Source organism: Mustela nigripes, chromosome 7 (assembly GCF_022355385.1).
Source record: "Mustela nigripes isolate SB6536 chromosome 7, MUSNIG.SB6536, whole genome shotgun sequence".
Classification (NCBI taxonomy): domain Eukaryota; kingdom Metazoa; phylum Chordata; class Mammalia; order Carnivora; family Mustelidae; genus Mustela; species Mustela nigripes.
The window spans coordinates 34,523,294-34,544,198 of NC_081563.1; the positions used below are offsets into that span (position 1 = coordinate 34,523,294).

The window sequence follows — 20,905 nt, forward strand, 5'->3', positions numbered from 1 at the left end:
GCTGAGCATGGAGCCCTATCTGGAGCTCAGTCTCATAACCCTGAAATCATGACCTGAGCCAAAACTAAGAGTCAGATACTTAACCAACTGACCCACGGGGTGCCCTTAGATTGTGAGATTTTGAATATGTAGTAGTTTCTAGTGATAACTTTTCTGTGTGAGTCGAGAGCATAGTGAAGTTCAGAAGTATTTAGGAATTGTCAGGCTAAGTTACCAGAAAGGTCATATGCTTGGGTCTGTCATCAGGAATATAAACTATATGATTAGTATCCTCATGTCATAAAAATTATTGCTACCTTTTTAACTGGCATTATGATGATTTGTACTGTGATTAAAACCAAATTAATACCTTCCTGGTTTATAGACTTTTAGCCTAAGTTTCTGGGTTGCTGCTCAGAATTAGAACTACTTTTACTTTTGTGCCTTTGGTTACTAGAGGTTACTGTTGCTTCCAGTCTTGTAGGCTAATCTTTGAGATTACAGCTCAGATTTTACAATACCCAAGCCCTGGAAGAGAGGGTGTGTGTGTGTGTGTGTGTGTGTGTGTGTGTGTAGCTAACGGTGCATTCCAGTCATGGATTTGTGTTTAACAGCAGTAATCATTTTTATGTTCCATTCTTCTGGGTCCTGATTTTCAAAGAATACACTTTAGACCTCTCAGTTGAAAAACAAGCATTCACTCACAGTTTCTTTTTGTTTTTTGCCTCTGCTTTACTTAAGGCATTGCCTCTACCTTAGGAGATCTTTCACTCTTTCATCCAAATACTAAGGGGTCCCAGTACCAAGAGCTACTCAAATCAAACTATAGGATTGAAAGAGATCACGAAAATCTTCTTTTGGCCTTTTCTTGCTATTTTTACTGAAATCTGGGGACCTTGATGATTTAGTACTATTATCTACTTAGAATGTCCTTTCCCCATACTCTCCCTGGTAAATTCCTATCTGTTATCCTGGCACAGCTTGAAATGTCACTCTACATTTGGCAGAATTCTTTCTACTTACTATTCCTTCTGCCTGGACTCAAATTTTCGTTTCACTGCCTACTACAGTAGAACCCTGAGTATATTAATAATTTCTCTAATTTCTTCAGCAGTAAAATTGGGATGATAATAGTAAATCCCTGCTAGGATTATGCTTAAAATCAAAGGATATACTACTTGTAAAGTACCTACGACAGTGCCTAGCATGTAGCAACCATTTGGTTATTAATATTACTCTGTACCATATACTGTATGTCAGTGTCTGTTTCCTTCATCTTTTCACTGTACACAGCACTGTTTCAAGTTCTGGAGATTAAAGAAATAAAAAACACTACCTTGCCCCCAAAGGACCTCAGATAAACTGAGATGACAGGTCAGTATTACAAAATTATAAGTAATTGGTATTAAAAAGGTAGATTTAGGGTGCTGTGGGAGCACCTAGAATAAAATACTTAAACTGGGTTTGAAAGTTTCTTGCCAAGAGATTACATCAGCACTCACCTACCTTCATGATTTTTCACAGCCACTACTTATCAGTGCCATTTCCCAAATTGTTCCCAGATCTGGACTTCAGCACTTCAGAATTGTCTATCTACTTACTAGATTTCTCTGCTTGTGTGTTATCCTTCAGAATTCGTAAATGTAAAATGTCTCCAAACAGAATTCCTTATTCTTTAAAGTCTTAAACATTTCTTAAAACTGATTCCTCCTCTGCATTCATACTACCAGGCTCTTATTTCAGGTTCCCATCATCTTATGCTTGGACCACTGCCCTGAAATCTGCTCTTCACATAGCCACTAGAGGGTTTTCTCTAAAATGTAAATTGAACTAACTACTTTTTTAAGCTCAAAACCTTTTAGTGGTCTCTATTCTCTTTAGATAGTCTCCATGATCTGACTGCTGCTTACCTGTGCCATCTGAACTCTGCTCCCTCTTGTTCTACATTCTCACCATACAAAGAGCTTTTTGTCTGCCTCCTCCCTTCCATGCACATAAACACCCCACTTAGCTATTACATTCTTTCTGTTTCTTTACACATACTAGAATAAGATCCAAGTATCTTATCACCTACATTTTACCTGGCTTAACAGTTTGTTGTGCATTTCTTTTAGGGAATCTTTCTTGAGCTCTGTATTCTTAATCATCTTTACAGAGTTATGTGTCTTAGTACTTCTGTGATATTCTGATTACCACATATTTACATTGCCAGTATGATTCTCTTGCAAGATTTTGAATGCCTTGATGCCAGTAACTGCCTTTTACTCTTTTGTAAAACACTTTGTTTCATCAGGGAGTCAGCTTGGATATTCTCTCTCCCTCCGTCCCTCCCCGTTTGAGCACTCTCACTCTTTTTCTTTCTTTCAAAGAAATAAATCTGGGAGTCAGAGGGAGATCTAAGCAGGAGAAGAAGATACAGCAAGTGAGAGTGAGAAAAAATGGTCAGAGAGCTAAGGAGAAATTCAGGCAAAGGCAGTGTCCTAGAAACTAAGGACATTGTCCTTGACTGAGTGATCAGCAGTATTTGATGCTGAAGGAACGTTGAGCAAGATTAGTACTGGAAAGTAGCCATTGAATTTAGTGACAAAGAACTAAGGTCACCATTTGGCAAGAAAAATGTCTATGAAATGGTTAGATGATAGCCAGATTGCAGAAGGTTAAGGTGCATTCCTACCAGAAATACACAAGGGTTCCATTTTCTTCACAACCTTTTTAACATTTGCATTTTTGGGGTTTTTGGTTTTGATGTAATAGCAATAATGTAATGGGCCTACAGCTGTGGTACCATACCCAATGGGTGTGATTGATCTCCTTTTTGAAATGAGGTTTGGGACATTGAAAGAGCATAGAAAGTGGATTGCAGACTATATGTTTGTTTGTTTGTTTGTTTTTACATAATGGTTAATGGGGTTTTTTGGGTGTGTAACAAAAAGTTAAAAAAAAAATTGTATTTCACAACCAGCTGTTGATATAGCAAAAGCAGTGCTCAGAGGAAAATCTGTAGCTGTAAATGCCTATGCTGAAACAGGTCTCAAATCAGAAACCTGACTTTAAAGAAATAGAAAAAGAAAAGTACTAAACCCAAAGCCATGCTAGCAGAGGGAAAGAAAAATAAAGATTAGAGATAAATGAAGTAGAAAACAGATAAACAATAGAGCCAGTGTAACCAAATGTTGGTTTTTTAAAAGATGAACAAACATGACAAGCTTTTATGTCGAATGAAAAAGAAGGTTTAAATACTAAAATCAGAAATGAATGTGGGGACCTTTCAGAAATAAAAGGATTGTAAGAGAGCATTGTGAACAACTTCTATCATTGTCTTATTGAAAAATGAGCAAAGGACTTGATAATTCTCTAAAGAATTATACAAATAGCCAACAAACTCAGTGAGATTCTCATTAGGGAAATGCAAATCAAAACTACAGTGAAATGGCACTTAACATTATTAACTGAGCACTTTATTATATTAAGTTTAGCTATAATTTTAAAAAAATGCAGGCGACCTAGATGACTCAGTCAAGTAAGTATCTGACTCTTGATTTTGACTCAAGTCATGATCTCAGGGTGGTAAGATAGAGCCCCATTGGAGGCTCCACATTCAGTGGGGCATGTACTTGAGATTCTCTCCCTCTCCTTTTCCCTCTGCTTCCCCTCCCAAGATAAATACCTGTTTTTATAAAATGAATATAGCAAGTGTTGGTAAGGATGTGGTGAAATAAGAATCCGTTAGGCATTGCTGGTGGGATTATAAATGAACAGCTGCTGTGTTAATGGTTCCTCATTAAGTAATACATAAAATAACCATGTGACCCAGTGGTTCTACTCCTTAGTTCTATACCCAGTAGAATTGAAAACAGATGTTTGAATGAAAACTTGTAAGCAAATGTTTATGGTAGCACAATTCACATAAACCTAAAGACTGAAACAATCCAGGTGTCCCTTAATAGATAAACAAGATGTGGTATATTCATACAGTGGAATATTACTCAGCCATAAAAAGTAATAAAGTACTCATACACATGCTGCCACATGGATGAACCTCGAAAACATTGTGCCAAGTAAAATAAGCCAGACACAAAAGAGCACATATTGTATGATTCCATGTGTAGAAGTATTCAGAATAGGCAGATATATAGAGGAAATACAAATTAATGGTTGACATGGGCTGAGGGGAAGAAGGAGAGAATGGGGAGTCACTGTTCATTGAATAGAGGGTGTCTGGGGTAATCAGAATGTTCTGCAATCCAATATGGCTTCACAACATTGTGACTATACTAAATGCCACTGAACTGTGTACCTTTTTAAATGCTTAAAATGGTCAGCTTTGTTATAAGCATTTTACCACAATTTAAAAAAAAAAAAAAAGCTGTCAATATAACAAGGAGTCACTTGTTTGGCAGTCTAGCAGTAAATCTGATGACCGATGGTATTAGCATAATTTGGAAGTTATTGTACATTCTTATAAATAAAAATTTTCCTGGGAAATTTCAAAAAGTAAATACAGGGACTCCTGGGTGGCTCAGTTGGTTAAGCAGCTGCCTTCGGCTCAGGTCATGATCCCAGTGTCCTGGGATCGAGTCCCACGTCGGGCTCCTTGCTCAGCGGGGAGCCTGCTTCTCCCTCTGCCTGCTATTCTGTCTGCCTGTGCTCTCTCTCTCCCCCTCTCTCTCTTGATAAATAAATAAAATCTTTAAAAAAAAAAAAAAAGTAAATACATTAGATATCTCCATCTTCCTTTCTTCTGAATTACTTGGTTAGAGATTAGGTCTAGGAATCTCCATATTAAGGAAACATTATAGATGATTGTAATACAGGTTGGCAAGTGAAATAACTGTCAGATTTAACATTTATGGTTCTAGAATTTCTTTTTCTTTTTCTTTTTTTTTAAGATTTTGTTTATTTGACACAGAGATTGCAGGTAGGCAGAGAGGCAGACAGAGAGAGAGGGGAAAGCAGGCTCCCCACTGCACAGAGAGCCCAATGCGGGGCTCGATTCCAGGACCCTGAGATCATGACCTGAGACAAAGGCAGAGGCTTAACCCACTGAGCCACCCAGGCGCCCCTGTGGTTCTAGAATTTCTAAATAATTTGATTTCAGTAGAGCTGAAATTTCTGAAAATCAGTGATGTAGAAATTTGTGATTTACTTTGCATCATGTGTTTTAAAGCTGTTGTGTGTAGAGGGCAAACCATTTCGCTAGAGAGTAAGTCTAGCTGCAGTGTGGTAATTTAGCATGGCCTTTTTATAGGTCTGTTTTGATAAGATTAAGTTTAGAGACATTAATATTGTATGCTGCATACCAGAGGGAGCACTTTGCTTACTTAGTTCTAAGACTAATGGACTTAATTTTTTAAACTTCCAATTTTTGAGGAGTATTTTAAAGTTTGATGTAAAAATTTTTTCTTAACCACTTTTAGGCCCTCCAGGCCTTCGAGAAGCTATTTCTATGTCCTGTATAACCAACGGGAGTGGTGCAAACAGAAAGCCAAGCCACACCAGCTCTGTTGCAATTGCAAGAAAGGAAACTCTTTCATCTGCTGCTAAAAGGTATCCATTTATAATAAGGGAAAGAAAAGCTAACGTAAAATTGTCTGAAAGTGATAATTCATTCTACTTTGGAAAACAAATGAAATAGAGCTGTATGGAATTAAAGTGAGCATGTCCTTTGAGTTCTTTAACTATGAATGTAGATACCCAGCCTATACTCGGTTTACATTCATGTATTTATCAAGTTGCGTGAAGAAGCTTTGCATTCTTACTAAATGTATTTTTGTTCCTGGTTTTGTTTTGTTTTGATAAACATTTGTTGATGAGATATGAATCACTGTATTTAATTATATAAGCAAATTTTCTGTAGCAAGCAGTGCATTTGTGATACAGCAATTTTTAAAGGAGAAATAGAATCTTTGGTATATAAGTGGGAGGCTGAACACGATTATAACTTTTATTCCTTAACCATGACTATAAAATTACAGTGTAATTCAAAATATTGATATTTTTGAGGTACATACTTTTAAAAACTGAATAATAAATAGGCATTTGGGGCCTAGTCTGAAGTCAAGGTATCAGAACTGAATCAGACTGAATGTCATTTTAAAAATTATATTTTTGGGGCGCCTGGTGACTCAGTAGGTTAAGCGTCTGACTTGGTTTCAACTCAGGTCATCATCTTATGGGACAAGGGATGGAGCCCCTTATTGGGGGGTCTCCTGAGCTCAGCGGGGAATCTGCTTGAGCTTCTCTCCTTCTGCCCTCTCCCCCCCCATGTATATGTGTGCACCCTCTCTCTTAATTTAAAAATTATATTTTAGTATTTTTAACTTTTACTGTGTGATAAATTGTATTTACTATGTATGTTTGTTTAAAATGTTCTTAAACATACTTCCTTGTAGATTATGCACCTTATAGTCAAATTATAAAATGTCCTTTGATTAAGAACTGTAGACAGTTCATAGTTTTCTGCCTTTTCAACCATGGAATTCAAATCTTGATTCCATCTGGTTTATAATATTGTCAAAAATGTGCAGTATAAGGACTCTTATCCAGTAATTAGGAATGGCAAATGCTTCATAAATTAAGATCAGAAGTGCAGAATCACAAGAATTTATATGTAAATATCTTAAATATTTAACTCCAAATATATTCACATAGATTTGTCAATTTTTTAATGAAAGGCTGAGGTTCCCACCCTCTTTCTGATTGTGTGTCTGGTTAGATTCCTTGTTGACTATCTTGCATAAAGTACAGCCATCAATTATTTTTTTTATTACTTTCAATTTTAAGACAAATAAATTTAAAACTCTGGCAGAACAAGAGTTTTTAGAACCCATTTCTTTTTCTTTTTCCTTAACTTTGTTTAATTGTCTCACCTACGTAAAATTTAATGGCATTTTTTTTTTTTAGTAATTCTATTTTATGGAGTCTCCCAGAGCATTCAACTTAGTTTTCATGGAAATAAAAGTTCTCTTTTCTACATGTATTTTGTAAGTTTTTTGGGTACTTAATTAATTTACGTAATTAAAATAATCAGTACAACTGGCATAAACAGGTTCTGGGTTGGTGGGAGGATACCTACAATTCCTGGTAAATTTAAAACTCAACTGGCAGGAGGAGAAATACACAGAAGAAATGGGAACCAGAATAATCTACTAAACATAGGGTTTTCTATGTCTTGATATATATATACAGTATGTTTTACAGAGGTAATGGAAAGTGTCACTGATGCTCTGATTTGGGTAAGTTGAAGTCAGTTAAGAGAGCTGCTGTTGTTCCCCAAAATACACCAAGATGGCAAAATGCATTGGGCCATTTTGGTCTCCAAACAATCTTCATAGGGTATATTGCCTTAAAATTCTTATAAATTCTTTACTGAAGATTTTAATAGCTTCCAGAATTTTCAAAGAAATATTTTCATCATTAAATGAAAACGCTGTAAATTGTATTAGTTGTTTGATTTAGTATTTTGAATTCCATCGTTTGAAATATCTTTTTTTTTGTTTAAATATGTGTTGTTCCATGTTATACTTTATTTTACAGTGGTACAGAAAAAAAGAAAGAAAAACCACAAGGACAGAGAGAAAAAAAAGAGGAATCTCATTCTAATGATCAAAGTCCACAAATTCGAGCATCACCTTCTCCCCAGCCCTCTTCACAGCCTCTCCAAATACACAGACAAACTCAAGAAAGCAAGAATTCTGCTCCCACCAAAAGGTTTTAACTGTCCCTGAGTACAGAGCTAGGGAATGGTTGTAATGATACCTAAATTCTGTGACTTGAGAAAAGCTATTCTATCCATGGATTCCAAGAGAAAAGCCTGGTGGCTTCCCCCTCACCACCACTTCTTTGTTGCTAAAATCTCTATTTTAGCACTTTGGAAAAGAAATATTTAAGGTCAAAATTTCTCAGTTAAAACTGGAAAAAAGAAAATCTCAGTTACAAACAGTTTGGTGAATGGAAGACTGTTATTAATAACCTGCTTTAATACCAGACAACATTTTTATAATAAAATTACCAAAATTTATCTAAGCTATGCATAAATTTATAACCATGGACAGAAAATTGCCATTTGTAATTATCCTCATCATATTTTGGCATCATTACAACCTTGAATTTTTAAGGGCCCTTCACAAATGGCTCTTCATTGTGACTGCATCACAGTTTCAGTTTTGGGTTTTGGGAGGATAAGTTCTTGCTTGAGTAGAGAAATAAATCCATTTCACCGGTCTTTTCTATGCTAAAGGCTTGCTTGAGGGCTTCTCTCTGTGTCTGTAATAATTAATATTTTAAAGCTATGAGATGGGGAGAAGGGAGAAACATTCTAACATTGTGTGTGAACCTAAATTAGGGATCTAAACCTGCATGCTGGGAGTTCAGTGCTACACCTGTCTTGTAATCAGATATTTAGACCAACTGAAAATGAAATTTTCATTTCATTTATAGCATACCTGCTATAGAAATGCTGATTCAGGCTTTATGGTTAGGTATAGATATATTTTATTCATATACTTCTGCTTGGAAATCTCAGGAAAGTTTAAACCATTCCCAGAACTAACTAGGATTTTAGTAAAATGACAGCCATTCCTCAAAGATTTATAATATATTTTTATTTGCTCAATTTAATGTTCTGCCTCAAATCCCTAATAGAAATTTGGGAAAACAAACATTCTCCATTTGATTGATGCATGTTTAACTTGTAAAAAATGATTTGTCTGTGTGTCTCACGCAGATTCTTACGCTGTCTAAATGGTTTGTAATTATTTTTGCCTGGTCTCGAGTTTTTCTTGGATATAATTTATTAATGTTATGTAACTTTGGATTGTGTGTGGTTAAAGGTGGCTTTTTTATAATCAATCTCTTTAAGATTCTGATTTGACTTGGTATCTTCTTTGTCCCAGATCTTTTTTTTCAGCTTCTTAAGGTCTCCTGGAAATGCGCTTGCCATTCTAAATTGCTCTTTGGATATACTATTGCAAGAAGTGTTGGAGACTGGATGAGTGGTAGGATAGTTAGCAATGCAGCTGAAAAATTATAAGTCAGTAATTTCATTTATACATATATGGAATCATTGTTGATAATACAGCACTCTTGTGTTAAGTCATGTTTATTTCTGATCATGGGTAGAAATTATCTTTAAAGGATGTCACAAGAGTTTTACCTTTAATCCCACATTTTACTTAGACAGTGTCATTTGTACCATATATAATCTAATTACACAAGAATATAAAAGATGAAAATAGCAGCTTTGTAATAACTCTAAAAAAAGTACAGGTTTTTTCACAATCTCACAGTTTCACAAATTATGAGAAGTATTTTACTCTAGGATTTAAGCATATGTGTTTTTTTCTATCAACAAAAAGCACAGATTTATTTTTTAATCAAATAATATTTCTTCTAGTGAATCTTCTGAATAATAGTGAACATTATTAACAGATTTGCTCATTGCCTTAACTCCTTCACTCATCCAGACAGAACCTTTCAACTAATCCTTCCTTCTCTTTTCTGGATTAGCTTTAAGGAAATGTTTTGCTGCTTTTATGTTCTATTTAAGCTGTCAATTACATGTCATTGCTACCCATAGAATTTTTCTCTAAGAAATTAATATGTTTCTTCCAGCATAAAACGACCACCAACAGCTGAAAAGTCACATAATTCATGGGAAAATTCAGATGAGAGTCGTAATAAATTATTGAGAGCAGTTTCAACGTCAAAATTAATATCAAAAGTTATAAAAAATACAGACAAGTAGGTATTATACTTTCTTAGTTATATCTGAAAATTAATAATTCTGTGACTGTCATGCTTGCATGGATAATTATATGCCCGCTTTGGATCAATTTCTAAAAAATCTATATTATAATTTATCCTTTTTTTTGTTCTAAGTCAGTTTTTTCTTTTAAGTGTCCAAAAAAAAGGAAAGCTATCCTCCTGTTAATGTTCCCCACTCAAATAATAGATCTCTATAATCCCCTAAGATTTCAGTGATTTTTTGTAAGTTCTGTCTCTGCTTTCACTGTTCAGGTGATCTTACGGAATATTCATTGTTTTCTAAAACAGTATATGTTAGAGGGCGCCTGGGTGGCTCTGTCAGTTAAGCGTCTGCCTTCGGCTCAGGTCATGATCCCAGGTCTCCAAGATCAAGCCCTGCATCGGGCTCCCTACTCAATTGGGAGTGTGTTTCTCCCTCTCCCTCTGCCCTTCCTCCCCACTCAGCGACAGAAAGCTCTGTCGCTTTCTCGATAAATAAAATCTTTTTTAAAAGATACATATATTAATAGTTGAGACCAGTGACAAACTTTTAAAAATACCCATGTCCGAATTTCACTTCGAAAGATTTATCTTGGGTGTGGCCTAGACATTGAAGCTTTTATAATTTCTTGAGGTGATTCTTATGATAAGCAAAATAAAATTATAACATAAATATCTTTGAATTTTTTCTGTAGGCATAAAGATGTCATCATCAACCAAGGTAAATTAAAAATCCTTTAAAAAAAAACTTTCTATATCAGTTAAATTTTTGCTAATTTTTAAGCATATTGTCTTGTTTTATTCACTGTACTTTATTAGCTCATAATAATCAAAGAGAAGTTCATTTATTATAGTCATTTAAGAAAATGCCCAGTTTTTATTATAAGATGTGTCATTTTTGTCTCAACCAGCAAAAATGTCAACCCGTGAAAAAAACAACCAAGGTAAGAATAAGCTACACAGTTGGTCGCCTTCTAAGTTAATTTCTTACTGGATCTCTTATTTGGCTTTTCATTATTTATACTATCTGACTTCCTCTTAATATAAGAAATAGGATAATTTGGACCACTGAACCCAGCTATTTTCCTAAAAATCCATTTTATTTCTGTGAGCTCTGAAGATTCATGGTCAGCAGTAGAGATAAATATGTCATTACGAAGAGGTATAAAATAGTAAAGAGAATTTCCCCCTTTTTAAAAAACAATAAAAGTTGCACTGAGAAAAGCCATTTAAAAGATTGATAAAATTTAACTTAATTTCCTCTCTTGCCAACTTCATTGCAAATAATCACTCGTTTCTTGAAACTAAGACTGAAAATATAATGAGTCTAGCAAACCCATTTCCTCTTAGATTTTTCTTTTATATTAATTGTAATTTCTGGCTACTTGCTGTTGTTGGCTTGTTCTGACCAAAAAAGGAGAACAGACTTTATATAATGTGTACTTAATTTAATTGCAAAGTAGGTAAGTTCTATTTCATCAGTTTTACATTCTCCTTGGATTGCTTGCAAATTTAATGGAAGCATGCTGTTCTAAATGAAAGCATGTCCTTTCTGTGCATGCTTTTTATAGCTCATTTCTATGTGTCAAAGTTATCTTTATTTTCCGGGTTATTAGATACAGTGTGGTTAAAATTTTTGTTAGAGATTAGCTTGATTGCTATGGATTTTTACTTTTTTAAATTCTATTAAGAAAAATATTTATTTGTAATCTCCTTTGGATCATTTGTTTTTACATAGGAATTTTAAATGAAGTTGATTTTTGCTGTCATTCTTCTATAGTTATGTCAGACCATCTCCCTTTTTTATAGTTAAGCATATAACTTACCTAATGGTTGAAAGGGAAAAATGAAATTTTATTTATAAAGACAATTATTATATATCAAACACTTTTTAAAAATAGAGATAGCGATAAATAGTGGAAAAAGCTTGGATAGAGAGTCTCTGTCTAGAATTTGGTCCTGACTCTTCTGCATAATAGCCTTGGGACCTAGGCAAAATGACAGTGTCTCTGAGATAGTTTTCTAATCTGAGAATAGTACATATAAAACTTAGTTCATATGACTGCTGAAGTATGAAATAATGTATATGAAAGCACTTTAAGGTGCCTGGGTGGCTCAGTCAGTTAAGTGTCTGCCTTCAGCTCAGGTCATAATCCCCAGGTCCTGGGATCGAGCCCCACTTTGGGCTCTATGCTAAGTGGGGAGACTGCTTCTCTCTCTCCCTCTGCCCCTCCCCCTCCACTCATGCTCACTTTCTTTCAAATAAATAAATTAAAAAAATTTTTTAAGATTTTATTTATTTATTTGAGAGAGAGCATAGGCGTGAGGAGGGGCAGAAGGAGAGGGAGAAGCAGGCTCCCCTCTGAGCAGAGAGCCTGACTTGGACCTCAGTTGTAGAACCCAGGGATCATGATCTGCCCAAAGGCAGATGCTTAACCAACTGAGCCACCCAAGTGCCCCATAAATAAAGTCTTTTTTAAAATTATTTTAAGAAAAGCACTTGAAAATAGAGAACACTGTAAAACTGTAAAATGGTGCTATTATTATTACATATTTTGCTAAAGAGCTCAAGTTTTGTAAGATCCTTGTACAGCTGCCTGCCACTTTCTCGTGTTGTGATATGTTCTTTGGAAGGAAAGAGGAACTTAAGATTAGTAGATAATGAGTGTTTTGTGTTGGTGACAGTTTTCAAACTCATTTAGGTAAGCAGACAAAAGTATTTAAGAGGGAAGGATTTTGCTACAGAAGCATCACTAAAGCAGGGGTTTAGCCAATATCTAGGAAGAAGGACTGAATGAAAAGCTGGAAAAAGTTATAGGAAAATAAATTCTGTTAAAAGAATTTTAACTCAGAAAGGTTGTCCCACGTGTTAGAATTTAATAATATCAAGTGTTGCTTGCATGAAGCCTTATTTTTGGAATATGAGTCTATTATTTTTCCAGTTTAACCTGCTATATTCTGTCTGGATATAGACTCTGTCACTAGAGTGTACCCTCATAGAAAACTCTTTTGTGTTTCAGCTTGTGAGGTAGTTGAGACTTGGTAGATGGGTTCTAGATGGTTTAAGAGATGAGATAGGTAGAGAGTATGGGAGATCAGGAACAATGAGATCTATCTATGAAGAATAGCTTGAGTAACTTGGTAAAATGGGGAACATTTGAGGTGGAGGAGGTGTGTGGAAAAGAGTAAGAATTTCGATTTTTCAGCTTCTATAAGACTTAATTCACTTGTAGAGAAGTGTAGTACACAACGTAGTATCAGTGTTTAAACATGTATTTTGGAGTCCAGAGACCAGTTCCACCATTTACTTAGCTGTGTAACCTCGAGCAGGTTATTTTACCATAAGTCTTCATTTTCTTATTATTGAGACAATCATAAATCCTCACAGAGTTAATATAAAAATTAAAGATAAAATATAGTACCTGGGGGCCACCTGGGTGGCTAAGTGGATTAAAGCCTCTGCCTTTAGCTCAGGTCATGATCCCAGGGTCCTGGGATCGAACCCCACATTGGGCTGTGCACTCAGCGGGGAGCCTGCTTCCTCCTCTCTCTCTGCCTGCTTCCTCTTCTCTCTCTGCCTGCTTCTCTGCCTACTTGGGATCTTTCTCTGTAAAATAAATAAATAAAATCTTAAAAAAAAAATGTAGTACCTGGGACATAGTACCCAAATAAAATTTAATTATTGATATATGTGAATCTGACAGTAAAATTTTGCACTCAGACTTGTGGAGTAAGATGAAAAGATAACTGTTAAATAGATTATCTTTATTTAATATAAGTTGTAGATATATTTTTCAAGTTTGTATTCGTTTTGCATGGCATATTTTACACCACATTTTCTTATGCTCTAGTTATTAATCCAGAACATCATTTTTGGACAATCTTTTAAAAATATGATTTATTAATTTCTTTAGCTCTTTTTTGACAATGACCAGTATGACTTGCTCCAAGCCATCTGCTTTGATTTGGGAAGAAGACTATTTACATTTGGTACATTTAGGTGAGTGGTAGCAGAAAAAGCTTGGCCTGAAGGGCCTGTATCCTTCAGCCACAGCAGAGTACAAGAAGAGCTATAAAACTGCATATTTTGATCAGTACTTAGGTAGAAGGAGAGAACTGTAGTTGAAAGCAAGAGGAGGTGGAGTGAAATGTGTTGTACACAGGACAGTCTGAGGCTAGGTACGGAAGAAAGGACAGCTTATATCACCAAAAAGAGACTCTTACTGAGTTCAGTCTTTACCTACACTCAGATACTGAAACAGAAATCTCATTTCATCACTTTTCTCCCTAGTTCTTTTGGATTCTTCTCCGACTGCAAGAGAAAGACTTAGCACATCAGGTTAAACTGTGAATAAGTTTTCTTATAGGGTTATTCATTATTAGATGTAGTGGTTAGGTTCTAATATAGTACTATTCATTTGAGAAGTTACTGATCAAGTTTTTGGAGCTAACTTTGGGGACTATAAGCACCTTTTATAAAATTATCTGTTGTAAAAAATAGGTAACTATCTGACAGATTTTATAATAAAATTAGTATACAGTTTATAAACTCATCCTTAGGGTAATCAAGTAGATTACATTTTTTTAATATGGAAAATAAGTGTCATCTGTCCTCCTTTCTAGAGGAGAACCTGAATGTCTTCAAATTATTGCATGTTACTGGGTTTTTTCCCAAACTTAAATAATCTTAAATCCTTTTCTCTTGTGGCATCTTGTAGCATTCTTTAGAATTAGTACATAGTTAATTAGTCTGGTCATGTTGAGAGCCTGAATGACTCAGACCGCCACTGCTTAATTGAGGAAAAATCATCAGTCCTCAAATAGCACTCTTGCTTCCTTTCGCAGTGTTGCCTCATGGCTCTAATCTTAGATGCATTCATGCTTAACTACTAGATCAATGCAAGAACTATAGGTGTGTTTAGATGAGAGAGCAGTAATTATAATATTTTAAAGAATTGAGAAGTGTCTCATGATAGATAGCTGTCTAAAAATGACTGTAGGTGAAAAATACTTTAAAAGTCATTAAAAGTCATTTTGAAATACATGCTATGTAAAACATGGAAGTAATTTGGTGTAGCCAAAACAGTTGTTAAAATAATCTGAAAATACTAAACTTGTTTACAAAATTGGAGAAAGGGGAAAAAAACCTGACTAATCTTGTTATTTTGACAGCCGTTATTTTTCTGATGTTTATTATTCTTTATCAGATACACATTTTGAACATCCACTCTTCATAACAAATATTTATTGAGTGCTTATTTTGTCAGGCCCTGCTCTTAAGCACTTGGGGATATAGCAGTGACAGTCTGCACTCTGTGGAACTTATATTCTACATAATAAGAAAAAAATAATATTTAATGTGTCAGGAGGTAATATATATTGAGAAAGAATGAGAAGAGTAGAGAATTGCTATTTTACATAGAGTGGTTAGGGAAGACATTTCTGATAAAGTGACATTGAACCACCTACAGGACATGAGTGAAATATATGGATATCTGGAGAAAAGAACTTCATGAACAGAGAAAACTGAAAGTACACAAGCCGTGAGGTGACAGCTTTCTTGCTGTGTTAAGGGACAGCAAAGAGGTTATTGATTATAGTGTATATACAATTTTCTATTTGTTAATCATTTCATTTATTAAATACAGATTCATTCTAAGTAACAGAAGCTTCATTAGGCACCTCACTTAGGAAGGGGAAGTAAAGTGTTATGGCAGAAAGAGTCCAAGAATAAGAAGTTGAGACATAGTTAGGGGTGAAATGACCTGTACCACACAAAGTTTAAAGAACCAGAATCCTCAATAACTGAAATTATGAGCATGAGTTAGGAATTTGCCAAAGGAAGTTATAGGGAGAAAAAGTATTGTTCATCTGGGAATAAAGTTTTCCCTATGATTCTGAGACCTTGGACCTCAGTTTCCTCACATACATAAGGCTTAGACTAGATGTCACGAAGAGTCTCTCTTAATAAATTTTTAAAACCCTTTCCTGCAGCAAATAGAAAATGGAAGACAGCTCTCCATACCTTAACTAACTTGCTTTTAATTTACGTCTTTTGTTCATGCCATGTGTTGTTTTCTGTCCTGTTGGCTTCAGGCATGTTTCGTCCAAACCTGATCGCACCTCTGTAAACTGAGCATCATCATATCTGAAAGAACAGCTAGAGTTTGTCTATAAGAATATAAAGGGTAGCAGTGATCTACTGACACTGTCTCTGTTGTGTTACCTACTGGGAGGGAGTATATACCTGCTAAGAAGGTATGCAGTTTGAAACAAACTAAAAAAGCCAAAAGCCTTTAACTGAGCTATAGATAGAATTTATCCCTGTTGTTACTAAGATGGTATCCAAAACTTTGCAGTTCCCAAATTTAGGAAGAAGTATGCTAGCTTTAAGTCTGTTCTAGTGTGAACGGGCAGAAAAGGCAGGAAACTGGGTATTATACTTCCAAAAAATATACTCACTTCAGAAATTTAGATACTGAATCATTTTAAATGTGCAACATAAACATTCCTTGTATCCCTATGAGTCTGGACTTTGTCCATGAATTCTCTGTATTTTAAAATGAAACTGATAGGGTTTCTCTTTGGGAAATTTCCTTTTTTTTTTTTTTTTTTTTTTTTGGTAAGTCCTATGAAGCCAAGATTTCTTATTTCTTGATGTTGTTGTTAGCAGTCTTCTAGATTAAAATATGGTTAAAGGCTGTCCCATTATTATTATTTTTTTAAAATGTAAACAATAGCAACTTTTAAGAATATGTGTTCCTGGGGCACCTGAGTGGCTCAGTGGGTTAAGCCTCTGCTTTCAGCTCAGATCATGATCTCAGGGTCCTGGGATCGAGCTTCACATGGAGCTATCTGCTGAGCAGAGAGCCTGCTTTCCCTTCTCTCTCGCCTGCCTCTCTGCCTACTTGTGATCTCTGTCAAGTAAATAAAGAAAATCTTAAAAAAAAAAGAATATGAGTTCCTGGCATCCTCTTTTTCTTATCTTCAGTTAACAAAAAAGTCCAGCCTGTCCCCTTTGGACATGGAGAATATGACATTTCATAACAGAACATCCTTATCTTGTGCATATTTATTTTATTCTGGTTAAAGACTTCATCTGTACTGTATTTTCACAAGCCACAGGCATAAGCTTTTTAAAAAAATCTAAACTGGAAAAATGCAATTAACCAGAAAAATCTCCATTCCTCAAGCTTGCCAGTTAAATGAGTTAGCATAGTAAAAAATCCACTCTGTCCAGAAATGGCAAGTAGACTTTGTATGTGTTTCTTACTCTGTCATTTGTTACTGTTTTCCTGAAGCACTTAGAAAAGAATTCTGAAACTTGTGATTAGGCTTAGCAGAAAAGAGGTGGTATCAGTGATATATACTAAGGCTGCAGAAAGAACCATAGCAAATCACTTGCCATGTTCCTAAACTGTGCAATTGGTTTTCCAAGGAACAGTTTTACCAAAAATATTGTTGATTATTTACTTTAATAAAGCTTTTAATTTTTAAAAGACTGAAATATTTTAATATTTCTAAAAATATGTACAAATAATATAGCAAGCACATGTGTACTAAAGACCCAGATTTATTTAATCTTTACATTTTGCTTTAACTCAGGTTGTTTTTAAATAAAACATAGGGTACCTGGGTAGTGCAGTTGGTTAAGTGTCCGACTTGTAGTTTTGACTCTTAGTTTGGGCTCAAGTCATGTTCTCAGGGTCTTGAGATTGAACCCTGCATCGGGCTCCACAGCTCCACACCACATCTGCTTGTGATTCTTTCTCCCTCTGCCCCTCCCCCTTGTGCTTGTTGTCTCTCTCAGATAAATCTTTAATTAATTAATTAATTAATTAAACATTAAAAGTAAAGGTGAAGCCTCTCTTTAATTAGAATTTCATATATAGGGTTTTATTGCTCCCTTGTGACCTGCTAGTTCTCTTTCTATTACAGTTAATTGAAAAAGAGGGGTGCCTCGTGGCTCAGTTGGTTAAGCATCCATCTTGATTTCAGCTTAGGTCATAACATCAAGCCCTGTGTCTGGCACTTCGCTCAGCGTAGAGTCTGCTTGTCCCTTTTCCTCTGCTCCTCCCCTCCCCTCACGTGCGCTCTCTTTCTCTCTGAAATAAATAAAATCTTTTAAAAAAGAAAAAGAGCTAGAGGTAGGGCATCTGGGTGGCTCAGTTGATTGAACTTTGGACTCTTGGTTTCGGCTTACCCCTTGATCTCATGGGTCTAGCCCCCCTCCCACCCCCCACCCCCCGCTTTAGGTCCCCACCTTGGCCTCCATGCTCAGTGAGGCATCTGCTTGAAGAGTTGCTCCCTTTGCCCCTCCCACCACTTGTGCTCGTGCTCTCCCTCTCTAAAATAAACAACTCTTGGGGCACCTGGGTGGCTCAGTGGGTTGGGGCCTCTGCTTTCGGCTCGGGTCATGATCCCAGGGTCCTGGGATTGAGCCCCGAATCATGCTCTCTGCTCAGCAGGAAGCCTGCTTCCTCCTCTCTCTCTCTCTCTGTGATCTATCAAATAAATAAATAAACCTTAAAATAAATAACTCTTTTTTTAAAAAAGAGCTGGAGTTTGCTCTAGCTGAAGTTTCTCTTTTGAATTTATTTAAAAAAAATTAAATCCAACTTGATATATTCAGGTAAAATTTTAAAAAACCTCTAACTTAGTGCTTAAAATAACTTTTCCTGGGGATATAAGTGAGTTGAGTGATTTGAGGCAGTTTTTAAAATACAACCATAACAGCCATATTTTACTTAATTCAGAAAGGTTTTCAGCAATATCGCAACAAGTCTTTTAGAAGTTATATGTGTCTCATTGTTGGACTAGACTTTGTTCCCATCTTTTCCCAAAGAAAACCTTTTTTAGGATGAGTAAAAATAATCCAGAATGCTTAAGCAAATGCCCATATCTGATTATCTTGAAGTGATTTGATGGCAGAGTTGTAAACAAAATAACAAAGAGAAATTTGATTAAAGGAGATTTAGATTCAGGAAAGTAACTTCAGGTGGGCTTATTACTGTCATTTAAGAGTTGATTAGCAGTTACCTAAGACTTGGTTATAACTCTGTGTAAGCTCCTAAGGGACTAGGTTTACTTCTTTTATACCTTGGTGTTGTGTACCCTCACCTCCACCCCCCAGCCCTGCCCCTATGTAATTAAGAATTCAGTAAAACTTACCAGCCAGTAGAAATCTTCCTACAGAACCAAGAAAATTAAGGTAGCATTTTACTACTCGGTCATATTTTTCAGACCTGGGTTCTTGTCCTAGCAAGTAAAACTATGTACTATTTGGCAAGCACCCCAACTAAGAATTTTTTAATCTGCAAGATAGGGTTAGATTATATCCTTCTAAATTTACACCCCCTTTTTTATTTGGGGATCTACATTTTATCTATTTTTATAGCTAGACCTTTGGAAAGGGGTGAAATTTAGACTTTATTGTACAAATCAAGTTACTTATTCGAAGTCCAAAGATTCTTACAGATTACACTGTTTCATTGGATTTTGAAATATTAAATTATTATTACGTATAACTTGATCATTAGGACTTGAAATCTTTTGAGAATTTATTTTTATGAAAAGATTTTAGCCTACCTAAAATGCTCTTTGTCACTTTGTACTACAAAATTAAAGTCAGTATTTCTAACCTTCTGTTTAATCTCCTGTTCTTGGGCTCCATGGTTTTGGGGAATGGAACTGGTAAAAGCTCAAACTAAATTAAAATTCTCCAATTTCCTGTTTGATGGAACTAGATAGCATCACACTCCACTGCATTATTGTTACATATAAAATTTAAATTCCAATTTTCAGCGAGTTGCGAGGGCTCTTTAGTTGTAAAGATTGTAAAATATAAATAAAAGTGGATATCTAAAGTGGAAACTTTTGGGGAGAAAGATGTGTTAAACTTTAAGGATTCTAGACGTTCAGAAGGTTTTCTATAGGCAGTACCCATTATACAAATTAGTATAGTCATAATCCAAAACCCTAAAGCTCTGCTGTTGCCTTTGAAAGCCTTTAGGTTGTTTGTTTGTTTACTCTCCAAAAGGGAGAAAGCTGTGGGGAAAAAAGCACTAGAGGAACTGATCTTACTTAAAGCAGAGTATGCCGGGTACTAACTTCTTTCTCCACTTTACCTTTCTTTGGGGTACGTTTCTTTGGGATACCTGTCTAAGTTGGTAGAGCATGTAGCTCTTGATCTTGGGGTCTGAGTTCAAGGCCCATGTTGGGGATAGAGTTTACTTAAATAAGTAACTTTAGTTAACTAGTTATTTATATCTATTGGAATAATTTCAGCAATAGTGCTTTTCTCAGAACACCTTAGACAACTGTCCCAAAAAATTTGGATTAAGGAGTATGAAGGTCATTTTGCAGTTTGGAGCACTTTGCAGGATAGGGCAGCCTAGGGGAGATGCTAAAGTGGAAGATTGAATTAACAAGAGTAGACCAAAGGAGAAGTACCAGCAGTGAGAAGGACAAAGGAAGGAAAGTATTAACATCAAGTGTTTCAAATTTCTGCCTAGGGGCTCAGCCTAGGGTAGCTCAGCCTGTTAAGCATCTGACTCTTGTGGTTCAGGTCCTGGTCATGAGCTCGGTGGGTGGTGGGATCAAGCCATGCTTCGGGCTCAGAGCTCCGCGTGGAGTCTGCTTGAGCTTTTCTCTCCCTCGCCCTCTGCTTTTCTTGTTTGCGCAAGCTCGCCTCTCCCTCTCTCTCAAAAAAAAATGGGGGGAACTGGGTGGCTCAGTGGGTTAAAGCCTCTGTTTTCAGCTCATGTCATGATCTCAGGGTCCTGGTATCGAGCCCCACATCGAGCTCTCCGCTCAGCAGGGAGCCTGCTCCCCTACCGCCTCTGCCTGCCTCTCTGCCTAATTGCGATCTCTGTCAAACAAATAAATAAATCTTTAAAAAAAAAAATAGTAAAAGAAAATTAAATATTTCTGCCTAGCATTCACTCTTCCCAAAGATAATAGAACAGAAATATCTTCTTTGCCTTTTGTACTTTCTGATTTTCTACACTTGGGGTACAAAGCACAAGCTTCTATTTGGATTATAAGTAAGCTGTATTGTCTAGTAATTGGACTTTTGAGGACCTTAGTAGTGTCTGAATAGTACTATCCAATAGAAATATAATATATAACACATATGTCATTTAAAATGTTCTAGTAGCCACATTTTAAAAAGTAAAAAGAA

General features: G+C 35.7%; 1 protein-coding gene across 2 annotated transcripts in view; it reads left to right on the forward strand.

Moving 5' to 3' along the window:
* EML4 (EMAP like 4) overlaps positions 1–20,905 on the forward strand; it is a 156,264-nt gene that overhangs the window by 78,112 nt on the left and 57,247 nt on the right. Inside the window, exons 3-7 of one of the 2 annotated variants that reach the window (XM_059405537.1) lie at positions 5,397–5,526; positions 7,516–7,689; positions 9,592–9,720; positions 10,419–10,444; positions 10,635–10,667. In XM_059405537.1, the coding sequence (XP_059261520.1) occupies positions 5,397–5,526; positions 7,516–7,689; positions 9,592–9,720; positions 10,419–10,444; positions 10,635–10,667 (492 nt within the window). The remainder of the gene's footprint in view (positions 1–5,396; positions 5,527–7,515; positions 7,690–9,591; positions 9,721–10,418; positions 10,445–10,634; positions 10,668–20,905) is intronic. The other variant, XM_059405538.1, reaches the window with a different exon arrangement.